The following is a 20647-nucleotide window of genomic DNA, read 5'->3' as shown; positions in this document are numbered from 1 at the left end:
CGTACACACAGCAAGGAAATGTTGCCAAAAGGGCCAGTGAAAGTACAATAAAAAAATGACAAACGTTACCTCTTTTTTTGAATAGAAAAAAAACTTTCGGTTGTCTTTTTTTAAACTGTTTTATTTTCTCATTTTTCAGTCCAAGTGGCAGCAGTGGCACCGTCACACATTCAGAAAACAGAATCTTACATGTCAAGCTGGCCATGTGGGGAGGGAAGACTGGGTCACATATGGCAAGCGCATTATAAAAAAAAAAGGGGGGGGCAGGCGAAGGGGGGGGGTGCACTTGGACTAAAGCTGGAGGTAAATCGCGGCGCAAACCTGAATTTAGACTCTTGATGCCTTGAAAGGATCCATTTTGATAATCGTGCCCAGGAACACTACAATCACAACGCCACCATGTAAACTTGAGCAAATGAAGAGAAGGGCCACCGCAAAAAAAAAAAGAAAAACATTGTCAGAAAACTAATATTATGAAGACATTGCTTCACAGGCTTCAGGCGTTAGTGGTTCATGTAAATGTAACTCGATTCATAAATAAGCACTTTCCATAGAAGCCCCAAGAAAATCGGAAAAAAAGTGACGAAAAAAAGACAACATTTGAAATTAACCCCCCCCCCCGCCCCTCATACACACACATACAAACACAAAAATACTGCGTGGTCTACATTTTTTTTTCCTTCGTTGTCGTTTGCAAACGAAAAGCAGTGAGCGCACAAGCGACTGGCCACCGGAGGACATTTCACATTCACAGTACAAGTCACCACCAGCAGGTGGTGCCGACTTTCGGTACGACAAAAAAAGTGGTGAATGTGCCAAAGTTTTTTTTTTTTGCAACATTTGCAAGGCAAGTAACCAGCAAAACATGATTCCGTTTTGATGCCACGCTTGTACCAAAAATCTATTCAATGACCCCCCCCTTACAATTTGCCACATTAGGACAACGTGCGAAACCAAAACTAATAAGACGCAGCAAAATGTTTTTATTTTACCCTTGTTTCCTAAATAAATGTGCAAGAAATATAAGTGTTACACTACGACATTGAGTGTTGAAATCCTGGGAATGATTCTTCTGAATTCTCACATCTGATATTTTTTGTCTACTTAATACAATAAAGGTGTGATATTTGTGGGCTTTATTTTAACACTCCAACTGAAACGTCATTTTAGGGAGCAACCGGTCGCGTAAAACAAAAATTATTCTTATTACTAAATATGAAAATATATATATGATAACATATGTAATATTTGTGTTTTTGGGGATATGGATGGATGCATTTGGATCAACCTATTTTCGCACGCTCATGTCACATGTACAGAATTTTAAATGCCAACATGATTATGACTTTGTCACCATGCGGTATTGTTTTCTACAACTTGAACATCAACAATTGAAATCATTCGGGAATTTAAGACGGAAGCATAACAAAAATGGGGACAAAATACTGACAGGACGGTGACCATTCAGCTTGAATGAAAGGATAAGTTATCAGTGAAGCCACAAAATGGCCGCCAATTTCCTTAAGGCAAAGTGCTCAGATGAGGGAGGGGGAGGGAAGAAAAAAAAAAGTCAATATGCAAAATAATACAAAACTCCCCTCAGAAAGTGTGTGGTTGTTCCCCATCTCAGAACATTTTTTTTTTTTTTCTGTGGTTGCAGGACGCTCTACTGTCTTATGAAAAAGGCACAAAATGGACGACGCCAAGGTTTTGGCCCGCTCGGGTTTTGTTTGTTCAGTGCCAGAGGACGTCCGAGCCGTTCCTTTTTGTCGACAAGCGGCGGACGTCCGAGCGCAAGGACGGTCGGTCGGGGTGGGCCTCGGATCACGCGTGCAATCGGATCTTTCCCTCCTCGGCCAGCTGCCGTATGACTTGCATCTCAAAGTCGGCGCTGTGCACGCCCGTCTTGCGGAAGGCGCCGGCGTAGCGGTTCTCCTCCCAGTAGTGGTGCCAATTGCCCTGCTTGTCGGCCCCGTAACCAAACACGGAGACCTGCGGACAGGAAACGGGGACGGAGGAAAGGAAGGAAAAAAGGAGACGGTGAGGGGAAAGGAAGAACCAAAGAAAGCAACAAAGGTGGGGGAGGAAGACGAGCGGTTGCCACGGTGACCTGGTCGCAGATGTGCAGCGCGAAGACGATGGCGAGCATCCCGGTGGACGGGTAGCGGCCGTGGCGCTCCGTCCAGCGCTCGTGCACGTACTTGAAGAACGCCGGGCTCACCACCAGCACCTGCGCACACGCCGTGAGCATGTTGCGGCGCGCACGTCAACCAGGCCCTTCGCCACGCTTACCTTGTCTTTATCGGCCTCCACTCGCTCTCTCACGCGCATGTACGTCCTGAGCACACAAAAACATCACATCATCTTTGACGTTGACATTAAAAAAAATAAATAAAATCGCGGACGGAAGACAACACTAGTGTTTGATGCTCATAAATTCTTTTGGACTTTTGTGGGAATTTTTTTTTTTTGTGCGGAAGAAGGTGAGGTCAAGATTTTTAACGTCTTTAAAAATATAAGGCATTAAAAAAAAAAAAAAAGTTGCCGAAATTGCTAAATCAGCACATGTCAGATTCATTTGAGCCAATTTGGAGTTAGGTCTTTCCTCTGAGTGCCATTATTACAGCGAAACCACAAAATTATTACTTGGAGATAACAAATCAATCGATTGCTAGTTTTGAAATCAGTCAAGTCCATTTCAATAGTTTGTTCAATTTTTGTTCTAGTGAGTGTCAATCATTGCGAAATCTCAACGTTTTTACACACGGCAATTTCACATTTGGGTACACATTTTAGCAAGTCGACACACATGATTTGCTTTTGCGGGCCACATGAAATGACCTGGCGGGCCAGGAACTGGCCCCCCGGCCTAGAGTTTGACACCAGTGTGCTAAATGGTCAGATTTTTTTTTTCTGACCCAAAGAAATAATCATAAATTCTCCTCTTTGAGGTATCCATTGGGTTCAATGAAAACTGTACTCCACTTTTTGGGGATAGTTCAGATTTGTTGAGCTCAACGGTCTTTCATTCATTCATTCATTCATCTTCCGAGCCGCTTGATCCTCACTAGGGTCGCGGGGGGTGCTGGAGCCTATCCCAGCTGTCTTCGGGCAGTAGGCGGGGGACACCCTGAATCGGTTGCCAACCAATCGCAGGGCACACAGAGACGAACAACCATCCGCGCTCACACTCACACCGTGGGACAATTTAGAGTGTTCAATCAGCCTGCCATGCATATTTTTGGAATGTGGGAGGAAACCGGAGCACCCGGAGAAAACCCACGCAGGCCCGGGGAGAACATGCAAACTCCACACAGGGAGGCCGGAGCTGCAAAAATATTTGTTACATTTGTTGAAGGAAATAAATTGACTTTCAAGTTTTTAAAGACCCACACATCAGGTTCTCCAAAATAGTCTGATGTTTCCAAATTGTCGCCATTGTGTTCGTTGAAAGTTTGTAAACCTTTTTGATCATTACATTAGGTTCCTTCAGACTAAAATTGCCGTTGACGTTTCTGAAAACCGGAACGCTCGCGTCAGTGACGATTCTCAACCTCGCAGGTTTGCCATGCGGATTTGGTGCAAGTCATTACATTTTGACGTGGCCGGTGGAGAGGGCGCTGCTCAGCCATTCCATGTCTCGGAGCTTGAAGGGCAGCAGGATGAGACTGACGCCGTGGCCCACATCCGCCGCGCTTTCCGGGTACATAAAGTGATGCGTGGTGCGGTTCCCCACGTCTCTTTCGAAGCCGTGCGTCACAGCCTTGTTCATCCTGAGCGGGAAAACGGGAATGGGTCAGATGTGGCCGAGCGTTTGGTTTTATCCTTGATTTTTTTTTTGCGGGTTGAACTGCAATTCACGTGATATGGGAAGAATCACGGATTCCATTCAAATGAATGGAAACATCGACTGATAAAAAAAAAAAAAAATGACTTGGCTTAGCCATTTTTACCAACTATTGCAATATTCATTAAAAAAATGTCATTCAGCTCGCAAAAACAAAACAAAATCATTTTCTTAAAGTTTGAAGCACGTGTGGAAAACGTACCGGATGACGGAGTCATGCGAGTCGATGAGCTTCCCGTGTCCCGACTTCTGCAGGTTGCCCGAGTTGCCCACCACGGCGCAAACGCGGCAACGCGACAGCCGCGGCGTGAAGTCCACGGAAGGCGGCGAGACGACTTGGAACATGCGTGACATCACTTCCTGTAGCGTATGGTCGTTACCCGAGCGCTGAAGACTCTGCGCAGGCAAAAAAAAAAAAAAACAGCCCGTCGTTTCATGCGGGTTAAAGGTGGGGGTGGGGGGGGGGGGGTAGGGGGGGGGGTTATTGTAAAACACCTGCACAAAAAACAAAGTACTGTACAAAACGTGTACTTTGCGGTTTTTATTTTTTTATTTTTTTTTGGTTCTTGTGACTCAAATACACGGTAGTGTTTTGTCAATTTTTTGGTTTGCTGTTGTGTTTATCTTTTTGGTGTTTTTTTTTTAAATTGGTTTCCATTTTTATTTGATGTTGTGTTTAGATTTGTCTATTTTTTAAGATAAGATAAGATATCCTTTATTCGTCCCACACTGGGGAAATTTACAGCCTCCAGCAGCAAGAATGTAGGTAGAAAGAAGAAAGAAAAGAAAAAAAAACAACAAACATCTTTCAATTAAATGCAATATGAACACAAAATGGATAAATCGCAGTACTATTTACAATTTTCCTTCACATCATTTAATTATTATTATTATGATTGTTATTTTTTTACTATTGTATTTAGTAATTTGGTGTTGTGTTTTGCATTTCAGGGCCACCGTGTATGGATTTTATTTTATTTATTTAAATAGAGAAGAGAAAAACAAAAAAAAGGGAACCCATGGGCATCGAACCACGAGTATACGGGTACCCACTGTATTGTAGTTCAATTTTTCATTCACCATTTTTTTTTTTAGGTGGGGGGGTTCAAAGTAAAATTGACTTTAATGTGGAAAGAAGATTGAAGAAAGCGGCGCTTTGAGTCGCGACTGTGCTCCCATCAACTCCTGCCTCAAGGGGCCAATCTGGCTGCTTGGTGCACTGACGACACGGTGACTCAGCAAGATGAAATCACCGTCTGAACCCCCCCACCCCCAACCCAACGCCACACCTTTTAATCTCCTAATGGCATATGTGTGTGTGCGCGCGGGCGTTAATGTCGAGCAGGAAATACGCTCAGACGTGCCGGCACGGTCCAGAACCATAAACGGCTGTTGCGGATGCTCCAGAGACGCTGGCCTGCACATGGCGCTGGCTCTTCCGATTCGTTGTCATGACATCGTTCCGCTCTCGTCGTCATCGGCGTGGCTGCTACCCGCCCCGCCCGCAAATAACTTCCCGGAAGGCGAGCGGTTGGCAAAAAGATCTCAGGCCGTATCGTGGCGACCGCCTTCTCAACTGGCCTCTCGTGTTGACGAAAACACAGTTTGTAGATGAAGGCGGTCGATTTGAGGGTTACGAGAACAAGTGGAAAACTGGATCAATTCTAAAAATATTTGATAGTGACAGCAAGATTCTACATTTTTCCCTTTTTTAAAAAAAAAAAACATTTTGAAGATGTCCGTGTTTGTCAAATGTTGCTTGTCGGACCAAACGGTCTTAATTGTTTATGAAAGAGTTCATTTGGGATGGGACCGCCGCTGACGTTTAGGAATACGTGCATGTTAGGTTTGTTTCGATGATCTTTGCAAAAATTGTACGGAATGTGTTTTGGATGCCGAGCGTGCGGTTCTCACAAGCCACCAGTTGAGCGCGTCCGGGTTCAAGCGGTCCTTGGCGCCGCGCAGGACGGGCTGCTGTTGGGGATCGTAGCGACGGCGGAACCAGTCGGATTCGCTCAGGTCAGACACGCACGACTCGGGACAGCCGCAGGGCCTGAGAGGAGCGCGCCGGTGAGACCAACCCCAAAATATTAGGGGCACCCCCCCCACCCCATTCGCTGTGTTACCTTGCGTCCCGCCCAGCATCGCCTTGCGCCAGCTTCTCAAGTGGGGAGCTGCTGACAAGTTTGTGGGGGCCACCGACGTCAACAGGAAGCTCATCTAGAACTGCTTCAGACAACAAAGTGTATGCAGAAAATTGGTGAAGATTGAATGACTGTCTGTGTCCTATGTGTTGTCTTGTGTTATTTCTGTTATTTTGACTTCAAAATGGCGCCGCGAGAGTGGCTGCCTTTCCAGCAGCTCCTATATTTTGTTGTTCTACTTCTTACTTTCATAACTTTGCTGCTGTGAATTGGGAATTTCTCCATTGTGAGACTAATAAAGGTTTTCTTCTTCTTCTTCTTCAAACACAACATCCGTCCTCAAAACAGAAACCAAACCCCAACCCAGGCTCAAATCCTAACTCAATAGCATCACCCTGAGATAAAACCCTGAGTCGGTATGAATCCCTAACCTTGTTTTAAAAGCCGAAAGTTGAAACTGCCGGCCTTTGTTTAAAATACTAAATCGGAGCTTGAAGTCTTATTCTCAAAACACGCCTAAATCTGAAACCCTAACTCGACTTTAAAACCCAATCTCTTATTTGCGACCCAAGTTTGTAATCCTTTGGCTGGTTTGAAGCCCTAATTTAAAACCCTAACACTGTCTTGAAGACCTAGTTTGAAACCCCAAGCTTGCCTTAAAAACATTTGAACCCCTCACCCTTGCTTCACATTGTAACATGACTTGACAGCATCATTTGAAACATGAACCCTCGTTTAAAAAGCTAATCAGGCTTCAAACACGAACATAAAACACTAAGACCGTGTTTAAAACCCTAACTAGGGGTTCAAACCAAAACTTTAAAACCTGTGACCCCGACATATTGAAACCTTTACACTGGCCTGGAACCCGAATCGGGTCTCCCACCCTTACTTTCAAACTGTAACCCTCGACATTAAAATCTCAACGTGCGAGTCCTGCGCAGAAGTGAGCATTTCTCACCGGTCTCCTGGCTGATGTTGTCTCGGGTGGGCGTGGCCACGGACAGCGACAGGAAGTGCTTCCTCTGGATGCTCTGGCTAGCGAGCATGAGGAGGAGGAGGGCGGCGATGCCCAGCACCACGCACACCTTCCTCTTCGACAACATGGCCGGAGGTGCGAGGGGGCGTGGCCCCGGTAGCATTCCCGCTAACCTCATCTGCACCTTCGACGGGCTCCCACAAGCTCCGCTCGCTTCGCCTTCATCTCCACGGGGCCCCGGCGAGGGCGTTCACTTCCTGTACAGTACGCTAGGCTGCGTTCCTGTTGCGGCGCATCGGGGAGAAGCGAAAAAAAAAAAAAAATACATCAGTGTAAGGCTGTGTTCCAAATCACTCTCCATACTGACAAGTTTGGAATGTGTGGTGAGCATACTGTAAGTCCTCAGAGCATGAATCACGTAAAGTACTGTTGCAAAACTTGTTTTCATGGCACCGATGTTAGAACTACGCTCCACTAGAGTCGTCGCATTCTATTGGGAAAGATTAGGGACTCAGCCAGCTCAGCGTAGAAAATAACTGCCGCCAATTGAAATGCATTTTCCCCATATCATTATTTATCGACTAAACAATAATGGACCCAAGACAGAGCCCTGGAGCCCTATAAATGTGACAAGTAGTACAGACGACCGCCGCATATTTGCGGTTCCGAATCCATGGATTTGAATATTCATTCATTCATTCATCTTCCGAGCCACTTGATCCTCACTAGGGTCGCGGGGGGTGCTGGAGCCTATCCCAGCTGTCTTCGGGCAGTAGGCGGGGGACACCCTGAATCGGTTGCCAGCCAATCGCAGGGCACACAGAAACGAACAACCATTCACACTCACACTCACACCTAGGGACAATTTAGAGTGTTCAATCAGCCTGCCACGCATGTTTTTGGAATGTGGGAGGAAACCGGAGCACCCGGAGAAAACCCACGCAGGCCCGGGGAGAACATGCAAACTCCACACAGGGAGGCCGGAGCTGGAATCGAACCCGGTACCTCTGCACTGTGAAGCCGACATGCTAACCACTGGACTACCGGGCCGCCGGATTTGAATATTGTTGTTGTTTTTTTTTTTAATCCCCATCAACTTTTTTCAATACTTTAAAATTATGTTTTCGCCCCAAATCCCCCCCATTTTGAGTGGAATACATAAAATGAATGATTTTCAGCATTTCTTTGAAGAATTAATTTTTCTCTTCCCCCACTATATTTCAACGGCCGTTACATGCAAATTTCGCAACTTGCGGGCCGGCCCGTCGCCGATACAATCCACAATATAGAAATCCCTCGATCGTGATCGGGTACTAGGGAACGAGTGTAGCATTCGGAGCGCAGCCAAAAGGCAACAGCACAAGTGAAAGTCTGTTTTAATCGTTGCCAGGTGGGCCTCCTTGTGAACTCAAAAAGAGGAAAAAAAAAAAGAAGTTAAGCTCATGGATTAGCAAAGTGCATTAGCACACGGCTCCACTGTACAAACTCGTACAAAAGGTTAAAACAGCGAGGGGACAAAGTAAGGTCAGGTTTGAGAGTAAATGAACAGAAGAAATCTGCGGAACACAAATGAGCTGCTATAAAACTTTACTGACTTGGAATTACCGTGATAAACCTCGGCTGCAATGTTCAAACCCAAAAGGGCCAAAATGGCTGACTTTCAGTGTCTTTTTTTTGGGCATGTGTTGTTGAGATTTTTTTTTTGCTGGTCTACTCACAGCAAACATGTCGATTCACTTGCATGTTTTTACATGAGCCTGCCTCCGAGGGATGACTTTTGAAAAAAAAAAAAGAAAAAGATCACATAATGACACAAATTCAAGAGTTCCCTGCAGACTTCCTGTGTTATCTTGAGGCATAACCCGAGACTTTTTTTTTTTTTTTGTGTGAGTCTACTCCCAATAGACATTCCAAACAAATTTTGCATGACCAAAAGAAACTGGTGCTGGGAGGTGAATTTTTAAAGTAATAAAGATGAAGAAACAAAATCAATTCAAGAGTGACCAAAATGGCTGCTTTGAGCAACAATTTGTGTCTTTTTGAGCAAAGGCCTCTTCGGACTTTCTTGTACGGCTACATGACACACACGCCAACCAATGTTTACGCCGCCAAGTGAAACTGGCTCCAAGGGCTGAATTTTTAAAATAACAATGAAGTCATGAGCCAAATTCGATTCAACTTTCCTTTCCAAAGTTGCTTTGAACCAAAATGGCCGACCTCCTAGGTAATTCCGGGCATGACTTCTTGAGACTTTTTGGTCGGTCTACTCGTAATAGACACTCCTCCCAAATATCACTTTGTTGATTTTTTTTTTTTAATAAAAAAAGATTAAGAAACCAAAACAAATTGCAGCGTTTTGGTGCCGAAATGGCTGCCTTGACCCAAATGGGACGGCCTTGCTGTGTGTCTTTGGGCAGAGGTCCTTGAGACTTTTTTTGATGGGTCTATTCATAAGAGTACCGTACCAAAAGAATAAAAAATCACATTGCCAAGTGAAAACTGGCTTTGGGGCTGAATTTTCAAAACAATTCCAGGAAGTGCCAGCATATCTCACTGACGATAGCGCAGTTTTAGCACATTTGGTCTTCACGGCTGCCTGTTTCCTGGACTGAGAGACTGAATGGGGTCACACTATCTCTCTGTTATTTTGGGGGGGGTTGCCAGAAGGGGTGGGAGGGTGGGGTTGGCCGATAGGGTCATTCCCATGCTGAGAGTAACGCGTGAAGGAACTCCTTGCTTCTCACCGACATCTGGAATCTTGTGTGGACGCCACAATGGAAACGAGCAGCAGCCTCCCGATGGGGAAACTCGTCCAGTTTTTCACTCTCTCATTAGGCGCAGAAAAAAAAAAAAAGTAGTGCGTTTCCGGTAACCCGACCGACCGAGAATTTCTACGTCGGAAAAAAAACTTTACGGTCGGCATTTTTTTTTTCAAACAACCCTCTACATTTTTGTGTAGAGGGTTTACATCGGCGCAAATTCTCGCGATATTCAAGTTGAGCGCGTGCGTCATTTTACTTTTTTTTCCAACGCCTTAGCAAACTTCAGTGCATTGATCACCTTTAAATATACGCTCACAATTTTTTCCAGAAACGTCCAAGAAATGGCGTACAGAAAAGTCAACCACAGTGATGATTTGGATTGAATCAGGTCTTGCGGTTTTGTCAGGCAGAACAATGAAGGAGCCTAAAGTGGCGTGCGTGACGACTTTTGCCATCTTTCCAGGTTCAAATAGCAAAGCGAGCAAAATCGGAGCCTGGCTTGCCGAACGATGACTTTCGAAAGTTACTTTTTTTTTTAAACCACGCCCACTCAACCTTTCGCCAACTGCAATCATTTAGCTATATGAATAATAAATCCTAGGGGGGGTAATGCTGCCAAGGTTTTACAATGCAGCCAACAATCATTTGGCCAAAGTGGTCGTCTTAAATTGTGGCAATATTTCACAGTGTAGCCAAGCTAATCTGATGACTCAACTTTAGTGGCTCTAAAGGACCAGCACAGTGGGAAGAAAGGGATGCTTTAGCATTAGCATGTTCACATTTGTAGACTGCGTTAAGGGTCCCTTTACAAAAGTCTTGTCGTGAGCCAAAAAATATTGACACAGCCACGTTTCGGAGCATGAAAGCGAAAAGCTGAAAAAGGAGCATTTTGGTTTCTGTGGGAGAACGGCAAACTTTTTCATGTGCGGGTAGTGTTCTGCACTATTTCCCCATGGGGACAATCTGAGGACTGAACTCAAGCGGTATCAAAGATCAAGACTGAGGAAAGAGCGCAACTGAAAGGGATCAGCGTTGGCATGTTACCATGTCGGCTACCTTCAGGGTCCTGTTACACAAGACTATTTTTCCAGATCAACACATCCACAGTACAACAGTGAAAACGACAACACAGGAAAATGTACAGCACGGTATATACCTTTAAACTGTAAACTGTTTAAGTCTGTATCATTTCTGGCTTTAATTTAAACAAATAAACAGAAAGGAGCAAACAAAGAGGAAAGCACACCTTCCGGTTTCAGTGAAGCACAACTGAGTGAAGACGAGACGCAAAGCAGCAGACTTTCACTTCCAAAACAGAAAAAGAAAAGCGACACGCTGACACACTTTGCTTGCGAACATCATTCTACTTCGTAGCGTGGAGTCGCGATCCAGTCGACTGTACTACCAGACACACACAACGGCCGTTTCCTGTCCACATGCTCTTCCCGACATCTCCTCCCTTTTCTTTCTTGTAAAAACTGTTTTTTTTTCTTTTTTTTTGAGGGGAGCGGAATTAACCCATCCACCCCCACCTTTTTTTCCCCCTTGACGGAACACTGACCCTCAGGATGAAAGCTGCCATAAAAAGACCATACACCTCTTAAATCTCCACCAAAAATAACAAATCCTTTTTTTCCCCCCTGACTGCTGGCCTTTTTCCATTATAAAAACTTGCACCATCAAACAAACACGACTTACGACTGAGATGGAATCTTTCTGAATTTTAATAGAATTGAGTTTAAATGCTATACCTATAAGATAACTAAGAGGAAAACGACAGAGCCCAGCTACGAATAGCGCAAAATATCTGACAACCCCCAACCCCAAAAGGCGTTTTATTCCTAAAATAAGAGCTTTGTTGCAACAATGCTCAAGGAGCTTTTCAACAAATGACAGAGGAAGTGACTATTTATTTAACATATTTAAAAGTGACATGTCTAAATGCCTGCCCGCAGTCCAAACCTGGCCCCCCGTTGAAAACACAATATGAAGGACAACGGAGACCTCGGACTGTTGAACAGCTGAAGATACACATCAAGAAAGAATAACAATAACTCCACCTACAAAGCTTCAACAATTAGTGTCCTCGGTTCCCAAACGTTTTTTGAATGTTGGTCAAAGAAAAGGTGATACAGCACAGTGGTAAATATGATCCTGTCCCAGCTTTTTTGGAACCAGTTGCGGCCATAAGACTACAGTTAATGATTATTTGCTTTACAAAAAAAAATCAATTTATCAGTTTGCGCATTACATATCTTGTCCCTGTCATGTATTCAGTTAAATTTCGATTGAACATAATTTGCAAAACATAATTGAAGCCCATTGTTACAAATAAATAAATAAAATCACTAATAGACATCCAATACGGGTTTGCCCCAAAACATTTTTGGGTGAAATATTGACAACAAATCCGCGAATAGGTGAATACTGTACACGGGTACACGTCTACTCCACTGTATGTAGCTCTACTTTGGCCACCTTTCAAGGGGTAGCTAATGTCACGGGGGAAGCCAAGAGATGCCATCACACTTTTGGTCAACAACAAACAAGCAAAACAATAAATAAAATAAAACAAACAAACAAAACACTTTCGCTCCACTCAACAATAGCCACCCTCCCCTCATTCTCCTTTTTTCGTACAGCAGGCCCACTCGATTCTGACGAAGACTTTTCTTGCCATGACACCATTACAACAAGCCAAAGTTGCCCAAAAGTTTGCGGGGACCACCAGTCAAGTTTGTTCGACGCGACACTCGGCGACTTCAGCACACGGACGCAACACACAATGGCGGTCCAAATAGAAACCGAACCACAAAAGAAGAAGAAACCGACATCTAATCGTCAAAACGAGACACACAAATGAAAGGAAAAACTCACGTGAAGCTTCTTAGCCGCCGGGGGTGTTTCTTCGTCTTCTTCACTGGTTGAGGATGAGGACGGAGGAGGAAGGGGGGAAGGAGCGCGGGAGGGTGTCATCTTGATACCGAGAAGCCTGAGGGGAGGAGGGAGCGGGGCTGGGGCGGGGCTAGATCGTACGCCAACGCGTCATGGTAATTGACGACGCCACGCCCACTGGGTTTACTGTACTTGTTTCTTGCTTTGGATTTCATTTCTACGCGTGTCACTTTCCTCTCTCGATTAGTTTCTTTTTTTTTCCCAAAATGACTGTTCGGTTTGTATTGTTTAGCAGGATCTTTATAGCTGCTTCATTTTCAAAAACGTACCTCGTCTCTTGTTGACTGTCATTCCAAAGTGCATTCTACACAGTTTCCTCTGAAATATAGCTAGCAACCTTTCGGATGAGTTGAGTTTTTTCAGTAAATGTAGTAAAAAAAAAAATAATTAAGAAAATAAAAGCTAGCGAGATAAATAAATTATATGGATAGGTACATAGCTAGATTCAGACACATATGTAACAGTTAAAAATGTTAAACCATTACTTATGCAACTAAATGTGAGAGCAGAGTCCAGTGAAAGTGAGTATTTATTTGTTTTTGACAAGGCGCACTGATAACAAAGAGCATTTCTACCTACATTTAACACTACAAGCCATCAAAACATCATCATCACCAAGTTTTTCGTCATCAAATCATCCGTCAGGTTAGCGAGTGGCTGCTTGGACAAATAGTAAAAAAAAAAGAAAAAAGTTCATTAACATCAAGCAGTCGTGAATATGTCGCATGATAAACAACAGACGTGATGATTGAGCAGTTTATATAGAGAAAGGCATGTGACACATAGTGCCGCAGCACGTATTTACTTAAACAACAATTTGGCAACGAGTCATTCGGGTTGTGCTGGAGGCAGCCAGTTGGGAGCACCAGCGTTTTCTCAAGAACATTTGAATACCAATTTATCACATGTGCTAGATATATAACGGACAATTTCATTTCAGAAAGTTATTCACTCCAGTCGAGATTACTCGATCAATTCAGAGATGATGGAGATGGAAAACATCCACAAAGTCTCGCATGTCATTAAAAGTTATGGACTCACTTTTGAGGTAATCATGTCAAAAACAAGAATAAATGGCAATATTTGGACTAGGTAGCTCCATTAAAAAAAGGTCAATTTAGTGGTCACATCTGGAAAATTTGTATTTTCATCATCTTTGCTTCCTGGTTTGGCATTTAGCCTACCAATAAAAAAAACATCCACATTTTATTCATTTTTTAAAAAAATCTATTCGTTATGTGTATTTTTTTTCATAAATGTACTTTAATGTATCCATTAATGTGTTTATATTATTTGTATACAATTATACTTTAACTCATTAATATAATGATAATAATATGATTTAAACATATTTTACATATTATTTTACTTGCATATAAGTTTAATTGTAACAGAGAAAATCGGATTTATTTGACAGCAGTGGCATTGTTTAAATTTTCAAAAAGTAGCCAAAGCCCATCCAACGAAACATCCACTAAGTTTGAATTTTTTTTTTAAATTGTATATAGTCTAACAAAAAGCCTTTTGAATGTAAAAACTGAAAATTTGAACAATTTTCTCTTAAAATTAGGCAGCAGTGGTGTATAAATGAAGCCTGAGGCTGTCCAAAAAAGTGTCCAGATATTGTTAAGTTTTTTTTTTTACATTATTTTTTTTTTAATCCACTTGAACATCCGAAAAGTCAGTTTCCCTTTTTTAACTGTACAAATGTTTAAATCCAAAAATTTGGTACTCCCCACCCCCCTCATTATCCATGGTCCGAATTTGACGACTTTTTGACAGTTTTGTTTCAGGCGATCACCAGCAACGGAGGAAGTGGAAGAGGCGGGACTTCCTGTGCCTACAAGATGACGCAACAGCACTTGGCCGGGTAGTTGGCGGCGCTGACTTGCTGCTCGTTGCCAAACACGTAGAACACGTGAGAGTCTCCCTTCCACTTGTAACTCACTTTAGTGATCGGGATCAACTCCACCGTCTGCCTCTGCACACACAAAAACATAAACACACTCATTACACACACACACACTAACACAAAATATGAATACACACACACACACAAAAAAAATGTCACAAATGAGTGACTGGCTTTGCATTCACACGGGAAAGAGGCCGGAGGATGGTAACATGACTTGACTTCTTGTTTCTGAAGGCCAGCCAATTGTCCCAACTTCCTGTTTTTCAGTCTACTTTGACTCGACAACGTCATCATTTTCGGCGTCTACGGGCTGGAGATGCACAAGCGCCTTTCATGAGCTCCAAGCCGCCTACAGACGCGCAATCTGCGGTGACGGGCGCGGCCCGATGACCCGCCGTGACGTTTATCGCCCGCCACTCGTATTGTCGCGGTTGCTCCTTCCATCCGCCCGTACCTGCTGCAGGATCCTGGAAGTCTGGGCGTACTTGCTCTGGTGCTCTTGGACCATCCGTGCCGACGCCTCGCCGATGGCCGGGTCGGGGAAGCCCATGAGCGGGTACACCTGAGGCGCCGGACAAAAAAAGCAGACCGCGGTGAATGCGTGCATCGTCACAAATACAACACGGTGTATTTTTGTTGCTTCCGCTCTTTCTAAATTGTCCAAAGGTGGCATAAAATGGCGTCAAAGCAAAGTGTGCGCTGGTGTGTGTGTGTGTAAATTTTTGCAAGTGTGTTTTGGTACCAGGTACTGGTTGTTCTTGAACAGCTCCTTTCCGCTCACGGATCGCAGGTTGTCGATTTTCAAGCCACTGTTCTGCTCCACCACGTGATCCTCGACGTGGTTCGTCCTGCGTACGTACACGCGCATCATCGTACGCTGCTCGTTTTCATCAGCGGAATAACATGGTTGCCTGTCATTCGGGGGCCATTTTGGGCCCTTTGCGCGTATCGACGACATCTTTGTGAGCCTGCGTGGCGACGCTCACCATTCCACCTTCAGCTGGACGAAGGTCAGCAGTTGTCGCTTTCCCTTGCACGTCTTGCAATTGTCGTAGCCACGACCGTCGCACTTCCTGCACCTACGCGCACACATGAAGCAAGCGTCAACGTCCGGGTCGTTATAACCCTTCGGGAAATATTTAGGAAGCAAACACGTGAAGACAGACAATAATAACGATACTCGCAGGCATATGACCTTTATCCTCTGTAAAGAACGAATCTTTTTACAGCTTAAAGGGGAATTTTTTTCCATCATAATATGTTTTATGTGCCTCCTTTAGTCTAAACGCAGCAATGGGATTAATAGTGTGTTTGTGGAATGTGAGTTAAGCGGCAAAATCCGCCCGTTTTTAGCCATCTCGCTGGGCGGCCATTTTGTCACTTGCTGTCGACTGGAAATGACATCACAGTTGCAGTCGGGTAACAACAAATCGCAGCTCACCGGTTTTCTGAAGCCGAGACACGATTGCCCGTCACCCGAGTCCCATCGTTTTAAACTGTATGTGTGTGTAACATTGACCCCTAGTGGCCAAAAGATGCACATCAGATGGAGCAGCACAAATTCTCAGTGAATTGAAGCATGAACTCGTGACGCATAAACTGTTGAATTCTTGACATTTTATGTCATTGTGCTATTTATATTTTTAGAAAAGTACAATAGTGCGTGCGATTTTGCCCTTTGAGAAACACGTTCTAAGAATTTCGGTTCATGTTTATCGTCCGGAAGAGCTGAAATAACATCTCCATTCATTTCAACCGGGAAATGCTGATTGGAGACATGTTTTGAGTTGTGAGCACAGTCACGGAACGAATCAAAGATGCAAGTCAAGGCAGCAGTGGAGGCGAATTGCAGTGGAGTGCAGTACTTTTCTTTGCCTGTAGAGTTACAGTGGGAGCAGTTCAGATCATCTTTGGTTCCCGAGCCGTTGCACACCCAGCACGCTTTCTGAAACGCAAACACCCAAAACACGGGGGTAAGTGTTTCGTCGACTTCAAGCGCTGATCGGGTTTGATCACATAACGTACGCAATGCGAGCAGATAAACGAGGGCTCATTCTACTCTCCTCTTGAAATGGTGACAGCTGACTTACATGTCCGCTTCCGGTGCACTCCTTACACGGTATCTTCCCGGTCGCGCTGCAGTCGTGGCAGTCCTACGCACACACACGCTCACAGAGTTAAACCCGTTTCACAGAGTTGCGTGGCCACAGAAGCACTCTCACCTTCACAGAGGAGGTGTAGGGCACACGGATGAGCTCCGTGTGGTTGGTGAACAAGTTGGGGGGCGTGGCTTGGACATCCCAGGGTCGGGGGGCTGTCTGGGTGTAGAAGTCCGGCACCTCTCCTGCTCATTCACAAGCACACACACCTGTCAATCAAACCTGTTATGTGTGCCCGTGCGCATGCGTGTGTGTGTGTGTGTGTGTACGTACCTTCGTGAGGTTTGCTGCCCCACTCAGTTGACCTGGACTCCGTGTAAGTCTCCAAGCGATACTAAAGAACACACACACACACGACACAGACTCATTCATGATATATATATTCATTCATTCATTCATTCATCTTCCGAACCGCTTCATCCTCACGAGGGTCGCGGGGGTGCTGGAGCCTATCCCAGCTGTCTTCGGGCAGTAGGCGGGGGACACCCTGAATCGGTTGCCAGCCAATCGCAGGGCACACAGAGACGAACAACCATTCGCACTCACACTCACACCTAGGGACAATTTTAGAGTGTTCAATCAGCCTGCCACGCATGTTTTTGGAATGTGGGAGGAAACCGGAGCACCCGGAGAAAACCCACGCAGGCCCGGGGAGAACATGCAAACTCCACACAGGGTGGACAGAGTTGGAATCGAACCCGGTACCTCTGCACTGTGAAGCCGACGTGCTAACCACTGGACTACCGGGCCGCCCTATGATATATATATACACACACACACACACACACACACACACACACACACACACACACACACACACAAACGCACACGCACAACTCGTGCACACACATGATAAAATGAAAGAAAAATGGATTTGGTACTGGAAGAAGATAGTAAGAAAAAATAAATCAAAGAAATGTAGAAATTTTAGATGAATGTGTTGGGACGCGGACGGAAAACGAAAAACAAAATGTGGGCGGTTGGACAAAAATCACTGGCACACCTACCAAGAGTGCAAAATAAAGCTAGTGGTAGCCTTTAGCATTTCAGCGTGTATGCTAACCCTGTAGGTGTTAAATGGCTCCATTTGTGTGATGACTCCGTCCGTGGCGGGCGCTTTGCTATAGCAGCAGTTGGACGAGGCGAAGCTCTTGAAGGCCTCGCGGGCGACATCCTCGGGCAAAGACGGGATGCTAGCAGGCACAAACATAACACAGGATTTGAGTTTAGCCCTTGATAACTGAACCATTTTATCCACTTTGTATATTAGGACCACCGTGTGCCTCAAAATGTCAGCGGCGCTGAGATCTACTGGAAGGATTGCGGTGGAAATAAAGGGAAAGAAGAAGAAGAAGAGGCAGAGAAGGCCCCCAACTAAACTGCAGTAACAGTCATTCCCACAGAGCAAAGATGAGATGCCTCACCTCCAGTCCTCGGGCTCAGGACCCGGTTGGGGCGGCGCCACCGGCTCCACGGGCATTGGCGGCGGGAGGAAACCTGGACACAAACGGAACATTGGAGAGCACTGAACCGAAGTTCCAAGTCATTGTTTTTTTGGCATTTGTGGCTGACGCTCACCTCCTCCGCCTTGGCCCATGCCCTCGTACCCGGGCATGCTGGGATGCATGTCAGCGGGCGCGGCCACAGGCGGGTACACGGCTGAAACACAGCGACAACATTAAACAAGATGGAAGGCTTTCTCTCGGTCGTGTCCCAATACATTTGCAAATGTTCAAATAACAGGAAGTCAAGGATGTCCAAAGTTTAGAAACATTACACTTCCTGACAAATACAGGAAGTAAAACGTGAAGAAAATACGGGCATTTTTTACAAAGGTCTTCGGACACACTAACGAAGTGAAAATGTGGAGTTTGAGCAAAAGTATTGGGACGTAGACAGGAAGTGAAGACGACAGCCCGGATGTAGAAGAAAATACGGAGATTGGACAAAAGTATTCAGACACGTCTGGCAATGGTCTTGGGAACGTGGACAGGAAGTAAACTGAATACGGGATGATTGGACAAAAGTATCAAGACACGTGCTGGAAGGCAAACGAATATGGAGTGATTTGGACAGTATTTTGGACACAAACAACAAAAAGAAGAAGAAAAAAGGCGGAAAGTTGGTCCCCATGTATTGTGACACAAACAGGACTTGCAGGAAACGTAAGATGACAAAAGTAACGGGACACCCACAAGCAAGTGAAAATGTCAACATTCGCATGCGAGAACATAAGAGTCCAATAAAGGAGACGAAAACAAGTCTCGGGTTTCGTCATTCTAGTCGACTTTGCAACCAAGAAATCCAATACGTGTGAAAATTCCCAACGGCCAGAACAAAACGCCTCCACAAGCGTGCGCGCACGGTCACGCCCGCCTGCAAGCAGCTGTTCCGGACACTCAACGACGATTTGTCGGACTCGGCTCACTTTTAAACCAACCATATACACGCGACACGAGAGAAACATCTCAGAGATTAGATTCCATATGGATGGATGGATAGATTCTTTCAATTCTTTCACCTTTTGGAAACGCGGATGCGGTCAAGTGATTTGCCGCAACACGATCGTTGTCTAATTGGATTGGATTCAATCTAGCGCCCGAGGGTGCAAAACTGCTTGGAAGGCTTTTTTTTTATGACTAAGCGTCTTCATAATAACGATCATGATAATAACAACAAACCATAAAGACTTCGTACAATGTGTAAAAAAAAGTGTTCCATGCACTTAATGTGAGCAAGCCTTTGGCGCCTTGGGGCAGCAGACTGATCTGGAATCTGCAGATGAATCTGGGTGGCGCTTCGTTTCAATTTAGTTTTTTTCTTTTTTTTTTTGGTTCTTGTTAGTTTGACGGGTGCTTACCTGCACTGTTCATCCTGTTGAAGAGGCAATTTGCACTGCAAACACACTCAAAAATCGAAGCACCTCTTTCGCGTGTAAGCAAAGCAGAACCGAGCCGAGCACGTCTCGCACTCTCGGTTTGCGACGTTAAATTACACAAGCAGCTTTTCAAAATAAAATCTGATTCTTGAGAACAGGGATGCCCGCGTCTGTTCTTGTGTTCAATGTCAAGTATTTTTGTTGTTGTGTTATGTTTGTAATTGTCATCGAAGGGCGTCGCCCGGAAATATGCCTCCCCATAGTGAATCACGAAGGCTTTCGTCGGCAATGGACGTGTTGAGCAATATTTTACCCATGACCAATATTTTTCTGCACATCATTTTGCTTCCTTTATCCCCTCACAAAAGCATCCCACCAATTGACCAGAACTCTAATCGACATTTGTTTCGAAGGGCGACAGCTTGTTTTCCTGTAATGAAAGTTAACTTGACACCGAGATCCGGAGGAATGCTGCCGACGCCCATCTGAGATTGATTAGTGAAGCAGCTCCAAGACCACAACAATTCCATCGTCTACCTCTTGTTCATTTTATAGTCAAGTAATGTGTGTGTGTACATGTGTGTGTGTGTTTGTGAGTTGTTTTTTCCCCATCCAAACCGTTTCAACATGTCTCAAGATGCCTGCCAGGAATTGCCAAGCCTCAAGGCAAATATTTGTATCAAGACAAAAAAAAGGACAAAGATGCTGACGTGATACGGTTTCCATTCATAATGAAAATTGTTCAAAGTGTGAATGAGTGGCGTCTATGAATTTAATACTTTAATACGGGGGCTTGGATGACTTTTGCCAGGAAACCTAGCAACCAGCAGAGGGAGCCAAAGTTCAAGTGCTTGTGCATTCTTTGTTCGCGTGTGTGAGAACAATGAAGATCATTTGGTCTTCTGCAAATCCTGCATGTTTTTTGTAAACTTCAACGACAATCTAGTCTTTACCGATGGCAACAGACGTTTTTGAAAACCCAAGAGATACAAATGTGTCTTCGGCAAC

General features: G+C 44.7%; 2 protein-coding genes across 2 annotated transcripts; both read right to left on the bottom strand.

The window, feature by feature from the left end:
* Nucleotides 1-100: 100 nt before the first annotated feature.
* On the bottom strand, nucleotides 101-12749 carry st3gal8 (ST3 beta-galactoside alpha-2,3-sialyltransferase 8). The gene is made up of 9 exons (XM_052076800.1): nucleotides 12610-12749; nucleotides 6911-7252; nucleotides 5974-6073; nucleotides 5762-5900; nucleotides 4050-4243; nucleotides 3594-3773; nucleotides 2293-2338; nucleotides 2111-2230; nucleotides 101-1992 (listed from the first exon to the last, which is right to left on the bottom strand). Exons 2-9 carry the CDS (start codon nucleotides 7146-7148, stop codon nucleotides 1825-1827), a joined length of 1185 nt encoding a protein of 394 aa, XP_051932760.1. The 5' UTR covers nucleotides 7149-7252; nucleotides 12610-12749; the 3' UTR covers nucleotides 101-1824.
* A 449-nt stretch (nucleotides 12750-13198) lies between these two features.
* LOC127607725 (protein SSUH2 homolog) lies at nucleotides 13199-19904 on the bottom strand. Its single transcript, XM_052076327.1, has 12 exons — nucleotides 19622-19904; nucleotides 18340-18420; nucleotides 18186-18258; nucleotides 17825-17954; nucleotides 17035-17095; nucleotides 16825-16946; nucleotides 16693-16755; nucleotides 16468-16547; nucleotides 15589-15681; nucleotides 15345-15450; nucleotides 15057-15164; nucleotides 13199-14668 (listed from the first exon to the last, which is right to left on the bottom strand). The coding sequence occupies exons 1-12, from the start codon at nucleotides 19632-19634 to the stop codon at nucleotides 14528-14530; spliced, it is 1071 nt and encodes a 356-aa protein (XP_051932287.1). The 5' UTR covers nucleotides 19635-19904; the 3' UTR covers nucleotides 13199-14527.
* Nucleotides 19905-20647: the final 743 nt, after the last annotated feature.

The sequence above is a fragment of the Hippocampus zosterae genome, chromosome 9, assembly GCF_025434085.1.
Source record: "Hippocampus zosterae strain Florida chromosome 9, ASM2543408v3, whole genome shotgun sequence".
Classification (NCBI taxonomy): Eukaryota; Metazoa; Chordata; class Actinopteri; order Syngnathiformes; family Syngnathidae; genus Hippocampus; species Hippocampus zosterae.
Note: the sequence above shows the minus strand (reverse complement) of the source record. Positions and strands in the feature narration are given on the sequence as shown.

Excerpts from the sequence above, each read along its gene's own strand:
- st3gal8 (XM_052076800.1), bottom strand. The coding sequence starts at position 7,148 with ATGAGGTTAGCGGGAATGCTACCGGGGCCACGCCCCCTCGCACCTCCG. Across the intron at positions 6,074-6,910 it reads CAGGACTCGCACGTTGAGAT|TTCTAGATGAGCTTCCTGTT; the intron begins TTTAATGTCGAG and ends TGTCTGAAGCAG. Across the intron at positions 4,244-5,761 it reads ACGCGCTCAACTGGTGGCTT|AGTCTTCAGCGCTCGGGTAA; the intron begins GTGAGAACCGCA and ends TTGCCTGCGCAG.
- LOC127607725 (XM_052076327.1), bottom strand. Across the intron at positions 15,451-15,588 it reads GTCCAGCTGAAGGTGGAATG|GACGAACCACGTCGAGGATC; the intron begins GTGAGCGTCGCC and ends GTACGTACGCAG. Across the intron at positions 15,165-15,344 it reads TCAAGAACAACCAGTACCTG|GTGTACCCGCTCATGGGCTT; the intron begins GTACCAAAACAC and ends CCGGCGCCTCAG.